Source organism: Paroedura picta, chromosome 4 (assembly GCF_049243985.1).
Source record: "Paroedura picta isolate Pp20150507F chromosome 4, Ppicta_v3.0, whole genome shotgun sequence".
Classification (NCBI taxonomy): Eukaryota; Metazoa; Chordata; class Lepidosauria; order Squamata; family Gekkonidae; genus Paroedura; species Paroedura picta.
Window position 1 is genome coordinate 40,126,731 of NC_135372.1, and position 7,448 is coordinate 40,134,178.

The 7,448-nt window shown below is 47.5% G+C and overlaps 1 protein-coding gene across 3 annotated transcripts in view; it reads left to right on the top strand.

Annotated features, from left to right (window-relative positions):
- Positions 1-6,112, top strand: part of CENPL (centromere protein L) — a 7,522-nt gene extending 1,410 nt beyond the window's left edge. For 2 of the 3 annotated variants that reach the window (XM_077332540.1, XM_077332541.1), the window contains exons 2-5: positions 77-226; positions 1,979-2,227; positions 2,720-3,244; positions 4,828-6,112. In XM_077332540.1, coding sequence (XP_077188655.1) covers positions 77-226; positions 1,979-2,227; positions 2,720-3,244; positions 4,828-4,899 — 996 coding nt within the window. In that variant the 3' untranslated portion in view covers positions 4,900-6,112. Of the gene's footprint in view, positions 1-76; positions 227-993; positions 1,386-1,978; positions 2,228-2,719; positions 3,245-4,827 lie in introns of those variants that run through there. The other variant, XM_077332542.1, reaches the window with a different exon arrangement.
- The last annotated feature ends 1,336 nt before the right edge of the window (positions 6,113-7,448 follow it).

A 7,448-nucleotide genomic window follows, 5' to 3' on the forward strand; every position in this document is an offset into this window, starting at 1 on the left:
GTAGAAAATTGGCCTTTTGAACATTTTTCTTTAATGAACCAAACATGGCATTAATAAACTACATGTGTACACGCAGGGTTCTGATTCTGGAGGAAAAACCATGGGGCATGGTACAAACTTCATTAACACTGCACATCTTTCAAGAGGCTGTGTATCCCTCAAGAGAGGCAACCTGTTTGGTCAGACTTCATTGAAGAGAAGACTTTTGCAAACTCCTCACCTGCAGGTAAGGCTGCTGTAAGCTGGGTTTGAAGGTGGGGAGCATTGGAAAGTAGGGTTTTATCCGATAATACGATCTGACTGCATTGGAAGTCAGAGAATAGGTGGGGTCATCCAAAGGCCCAAGTCTCTCTCTGACTAGTTTCCTGTTCCAAGTATATGTAAAGAAAGGCCTGTTGTTTGTGGTGATGCTTTTATCAATCTGCTGCTCCAGTTCTCTTTTCATTTGCATGGGATCTTTCTTTTTTTCCATTTCCTGTTTTTCCTAGCAGTTTTTGGACCATTAGAAGTTGACTATACTTTATGCTTTTCCCAGCTTTTAGAGGGAAAGTAGGTTGAAAATATACCTGGAAATTTTAAATTGAACAATAGAGACACTTGAGATACAAGGTACAAGATTTGATTCAAAGTACCTCAAGCAGAGTGCTGTTTGTAAAATGGTTCTTTCTCCCTCTGGGTCAGGACAGCTTGATGGGTGTTTCCCAGATCAGATGTGTTTTCTGCAGTCCCTTGACCTAGTCCAAAATGTTATGATATGGCAGCACCCCTGCCTCACATGCTGGCACACTGTACTCCACAACCAGTAGTACACTGCAACTGTCTAGGCTTGGGAGCAAGCCAGAGACAGGAACACACTGAAACACCCTGACCAGATACACTGCTGGGACAGAATCCATGTTGGAAACCTCAGCTTATCCTTTATTACAGGTTGGAATTTCAGGTGCTTCTGGATTCTGATCAACCCCCCCCCCCCCCCCCGTTTTGCTGAAAGCATAGTCTGGCCTGAACTGGTTTGGTCAGGGGCTCTTGGCCAATTTTTTTGTCTTTGCACATCACTCATTCTTGGCCCTTCTGCCAGGGGAAATCTCTTCCCCAAACCCTACAGTTAGACCCCTTGAGATATGATGGCTCTCTTCCTCAGGCCCATTAACTCCTTTGTCTAAGGCCATCAACAGGCATCTCCTGCTTGGGCCAGCAGTTGCCCAACACCAGGCTCAGTGGAAATTTCCAACTAGCCTCCCACCTGGCTTGCATCACGTAGGCCAGCTCCCACAAACTCAATATAAACAATGGCTTTAGCAAGCCCCCATGTGCATTTCGGATATGGGATTCATCTGAACACCCTGCAGCCTGCTTTCTCTTGCCTATCATCTCTACAGGAAATGGTAACTATACTGGACTCTCCCCCCCCCCCCCCTATTCTTTTCTATTGTTAGTGTGTTAGCTATTTTTATGCTTTTATTTTCTTTTCAATAAAGCTTATATGTATTATTTTACCATTTACATTTGCCTTGAGTTCCTGCAGGTTCAATAACCCTAGTATGCATAGGCATTTCGATCCATAAACACTAAGTTACCCCCCTCTCACTGCATTTGGGCTAATCTTCCCCACAGGCTCAAGTACACGTGTCTGAGGACACCCGTACATGCAATTTGGGTAACAAAAAGCTGCTCCTGAGTGTGGAGAGACTTTCAGGAAGACTGGGGTGCTGCTTGTGGGGGAGGGGAGGCAGACTCAAGTGAGGCGGGGGTATCTGTAAGTATCTTCTGCCTGCACAAGGACACCTTTGAGTCTAGTGCATACGGTGTGGATTATAACTATCATTTGCATGTTATCTCAAGTTTTAAAGAATATCATAAATGACAATAAATGTTTTTTATAATACTTTTCCTTGTTCCGTTAGACTTGGGGCTGTAAAATGTAAGTTGTGGCTACTGCTCACGGCTTTTGAAACGAAACCTCTTATCTCCATTCCAGGAAAATGCTGATGCTCGGATAGGCGTACTTCTCCGCAAGCAGTTGACCTTGTACAGCGTCACTCCTCTATACAAGTTTTCTTACGATCGACTGCAGGAGTATTCCAGACAGCTCTGTTTTGTTATTGCTGCCGAAAAGCAAAAAGGGCTTACTGAGCACCTGGAAGGTGACCTCACATTTAAAGTGAACTTCTCCGTGCTCTCGGTCTTGAAAGCCTCAGTGCAGGACCAGGCAGGAGTCCTCATTCAGGTAGGCATTATTTATTTATTTATTTTATTTTATTTATTTATTTAGATTTATATACCGCCCTCCCCGAAGGCTCAGAGTAGTTACGGGTTTTTCTTAACGCTTCTGAAGAATGCTGTTATAGACAAAGGCTATCAAAGTCAGTCATTCCACTCCTTTATGCTGCTGCTGCTATACTGCTGAGCTCTTAAGACAATTTGGGCTGACTGAACATTCGTGATGCATGGCTTAAGTGTCTGGCTCCCAATCTTGTTTTTGTTGGGTTTTAAAATGTTTCTCCTGGGGAATGCACTGGCAAACCACCTCGTATTGAGTCTGCCATGAAAACGCTAGAGGGCATCACTCCAAGGGTCAGACATGACCCGGTGCTTGCACAGGGGATACCTTTAAAAATGTTTCTCAAGAAACGGGTTCTCAAAATCTGCAGCTGTATACTTTCAAACAAAATATATGTGTAACTTCTCCCTCTTTTCTACTCCTTCTGCCTGCACTCAGGTGACAGCTGAAAATGCAGGACCCAAAGTGGTGTGGACAGGTTGTTTCTGCTGTACTCGTGGAGATGACATTCTAGAAACGGTCGTGGAGGATTTTACTTGCTTTCCCTTGTTCCTCGTAAATGGGGCAGAGAGGCTCTCGGCCATCATTGGAACTTGGCTTCAGCAGACTTTTGACTGTTCTTTCAGCCCGTTGACCATCAGCCCTGTCAACCTTGCTTGGATGGCTGCAATGTGGACTGGATACAAGACAGAGCATCACAAAGGAGCAGTGGAGCTGACTTTCTCTGTCCCTGGCACTCCTCAACCTCTGGACATTTCCTATGCCATCCATGCCGAAGATGCAAAAGCCCTTTGGGATTCAATCCACACCACTCAACAAGAAGTTCAACAAGAGCAGGTGGACTTATTCATGGATGGCCTTTGCTGTCACTTTTATAGACATTTCAAGATCTACCTGTCAGCCACAAAACTGATGAAGGTCTCTACGCCTCTTGCCTCTGCCCGTTCTGATGGGAAGATAAAGGTATGGAGCTTGGCTAACTGATAGGGGTTCTTGTTTCCCACTATCTTTTAATGTTGGAGGGTATTTGCTCATTGGATAGGCCATTTGATCTATCAAAAAAAGAGTATTTCAGAGCGTTGGTTTTGGACCCACACAATGGCACTTCCATCGACTCTTATGTGTGATAAGAGATTACAGCTCATAATCCTCTTTTAACCAAATAACTGCCCTTTCAATGGGGGCACAGATCACTGAGGTAGTGTGCACAATGTTTTACCATCTTTGCCAGGCGAGGCTACTAACATCCTACCTGCCCCCTGGGCTGTGGCCACTGTGATCCATGTGACAGTCACCTCTAGATTGGACTTCTGTAACTCGCTCTACGCTGACCTGCCCTTGTCCTTGACCTAGAAATTCCAGCTGGTGCAAAATGCAGCTGCTAGGATACAGGTTAATCTTGGAGGGCGTACATCCAGTTTGTGCTGAGGGAGCTGCACTGGTTACCAGTTATGACCCGGATTAGTTTCAAGGTTCTGTTTTTGACCTTTAAGGCCATCCGCAGTTTGGGCCTGCGTATCCGAGGGACCGCTTGTCTGCTTATGACTCCCGCAGTGCCCTTTGCTCTGCAGGCACGGATCTGTTGGTGGTCCCTGGCCCCAGAGAGATATGCCTGGCCTTGACCAGGACGAGGGCCTTTTCAGTCCTGGTAGAGCGAGCCTAGGAAAGCTCAGGGTCCTGACGGAACTGTAAGGGTTCTGCAGGTCCTGTAAAATGGAGCTCTTTTGCTAGGTCTGGTTGAGGCTGGATTCTTAAGATCAACCCCCCCCCCCCCCGGCTATGTTATACCAACACGCGAACCCCCTGGTGGATGACTGTGCAAAGGTAGGAGGGTTCTTATAGCCATCTGATATTTATGATAATTGTGAGACTTTTAACTTTGTTTTAAGGATTGGGGTTTTATGGAGGTTAACTATTGTAACCCCCCTTGAGTCCTTGGAGGAAGGCATACTATAAATCCAATAAATAATAAAAAAGGCAAATCACAGCCATCTGCTCAAGGACTGAGTATTTGATGATTTGTTCTAAAATTTTGCAAGCTATAGAGATCAATCTGATAGGTTGGCAGTGACCCTGGGCCTCCTTTTTCCCCCTTCTTGAAGATGTGGACAACATTGCCCACCTCCGATCTTCTGGCACTACCTGTTTTCCTAAAATTGTCAAAAATAATGGGCAGAGGTTTAGAAATTACATCCAGAAGTTTTTTAGTACCATTTGATTGATGCAATTCATCTGGCCCAAAGGACAGTTTCATTGAACAAGGTGTTTGTGGACACCAAGAAACTCCTTGGTGGGTGCCATAGTGTCTGCTGGAGCCACATTGGGGACTACTGCTTAGAACATCTCCAGTATGTTGTTCTTACCAGTGAAAATCAGACTAGGGAACAGAGCCAGCTTAGTGGACATTTGCTCTATAGCAAACCCTACAGGCCTTTGTGTAGCTGGAAGGCTCTGGCTGGAACTGGAGATTGACCGACTTCACAATTGCTTTTCATTGAATATTATAGACTGTTTTCATCTGACTTGCTTTCTTTAAAAACACACAGATTCTTCATTCTACATATCTGGTGGAAATCCTGGCCCTGATGACAGAACTGGCAATTTCAAAAATACTGTGATGGACTTCTGTTACCTGTCTGGTATGGAGACGGCTCCTTGCTTGGAAACTGTTTCACGGTGTAATTCTTCTTATCAATATAGTGCTTCAAATGGATTCTACTCAAATCTATTAATTCTACTAAAATCATCAGTAAACCAAAACAACAACACATTGCCTACCTTATTGGCTCTCTGTGGCACAGACGACCAGTGGGAGTAGACACCAGGAGAAGGAGAGCCAGGTTCCTTCCCCCTCCCCCCCTTCTTCCTCCTGGAAGGTTGGCCCTCTTCAGCAACATAAGCAGGGCCCAAGAGTGGCATGGCTCGGAGGAAAGGAGAGAGCGAGAGGTTCAGCTGGCCAGGCCAACAGACCTGGTGCACAGCACAGCTTCCGCACATGCGGGTCTGAGAGCCAGAGGTGGGTACCAGAAAGAAGGCAGCAGACCTGTGCCCTGGGGCCTGTCTCCACAGCACTCCATGTCCTCCCGTGTCCCGCCCCACCTGGCCTTTAAGAGTGGGAAGGCAGCAGCCCTCTCAGCCTGGGGGCCTGCTTGCCTACATGCTCTGCGGCCTTCCAGGCCTGCCCTTGGACTCCCATCTCCTGTGGCGGGAGCCAGCAGCTGCTCTATTCCTCTCAGCCCCAGAGCCAGCCAAGGCAGCACTTTGCCCACCTGCTCCTTGGGGCCTGCTATAGGGGGTTCTGTCATGCACCCTCTCTGTGAGCTGGGGCACCGGCCCTTCCCTTCTGCCTGTTTTTCAGAGGACATGTGGGAGATCGGAAGGCAGCAGCCTATTTCAGCACCATACTGACTTGGATGCAAGCCAGCCTGGCTCTCCTTCCTTTCTCCAGTCCTGTCTCTTGTGGGGGGCAGGTTTGCGCTCCATTCCATCCTGCACCAGGTGTCCACTTTGGCCCAGGTCACAGGGCTAGGTTGGGGTGGGCTCAGGTCTTTGCCTCCTCCTGGCTTTGGCTTGGGCATTGCTTCAGTGTGGGAGGGCTGCCAACCATCTTCTCCAGGACAACAGCTCTGTTACCCGGAGATTTCCACGTGCTACCTGGAGCCTGACGTCTAATTCCACATGTGATGTTTTCATTATTTGGGTAAAGCTATTTCCCCAGTATGTTGGTGTGAGCTTTATCACTTCTTTAACTTGAAATGATTATCTCTGGAAAGAGGGGACTTTTGCCACTCCCCACTGTAACTTCTTAATAAAAAAGGTTTATTAAAACTGTTCAACAGAAAGATTTATAAATCCATTCATATATCTCTCATAGGCTGTTGCTCCTACAACATATGCTTTGTAGCCACATGGTCTGTTTGTGTCACTTCACACCAAACATGAGCTTTCAGCTTCAACAGTCAGTTCTGTCTGAGTCCTGGCCTCTCCTTCAGGCAGCTGTGTTCCCCTGTCTTCCCAAGGCACGACCTTGTTTGGCCCAGAGGATCTCTTATATCCTTTCCCTCTCTCTCCCTCTCTCTAAACCTTCGCCTCAGACTCCACTCCCAAATACCAAACCTCACTGTCTCTCCACACACTGACTCCCTCAGGGCCAGACTCTGCCTTTTAATCCTTTCCTTTTAGAACCTTCCAGGGCCACACCCACCTGCTCCTTCAGGAGTGCCCCCCCACTAGGGATTCTGAGGTCCTAGCATGGGTAGTCAAACTGCAGCCCTCCAGATGTCCATGGACTACAATTCCCATGAGCTGGCAGGGGCTCATGGGAATTGTAATCCATGGACATCTGGAGGGCTGCAGTTTGACTACCCCTGACTTATAGGGTTCCATTTGGGCTTCTAGCTCTAGGGAGCTGTCACACCATGAAGTTTCCATCCCAAAAAGCTTTTTTTTATCTGGGGATCTGCTTTGCAATCTGGAGAGGAACTGTCACTTTGGAGGATCCCCAGGGCCCTCCCGCCAGAGGCTGGCATCCCTCAACTTCCCTCAGGCACAAGGCCACAGAGTCCTGCCCCCAAGCAGCCCTTTTCTTCTGGGGACTTGATTTCTGCAGTATGGAATGGAGCTGTTCTGGGGGAGCCCCATGTCCCACTTGGTGACTGGCATACCTGAACTTCCATGGGGAGCAGTGCCACAGTCCCTCCCCCCCAAAGTACAGGGGAAGAATCACGTCTGTATAGTTTAACTCAGTCTTAGTAGGGAACAATCATGGAGAATGTTGACACTCAGGTAGGGTTGTGTGCTTCTGCCACTGAAGTGGCTGGTCATGCCTGAGGTGGTGCGCAACCTGGCGCCCGCTCGCAGCTGCAGAGCTCTACATCTGTGTATGTGCACTGACTGGTGTGCCGGTGCCGGTACCACCCCCCCCCCCCACGCTGCGACACTTGCCACTTTGGGTATGAACGGCTGCTTTGGCAGCTGAAGCACACAACCCTAGTTGACAGTACTGCACATTGTATTTTTTTTTAAAAAACTGTCTACCTTATAAATAACATTGTATCCATTTCTGCAATTGCCCTGGTATCAGGTATCTGTTGTATATCTAAAGAGACATATAATTAGTTATTGAATCCTTTTTACAGATGACTGTAAGCTCAGTGCCATTCCACTG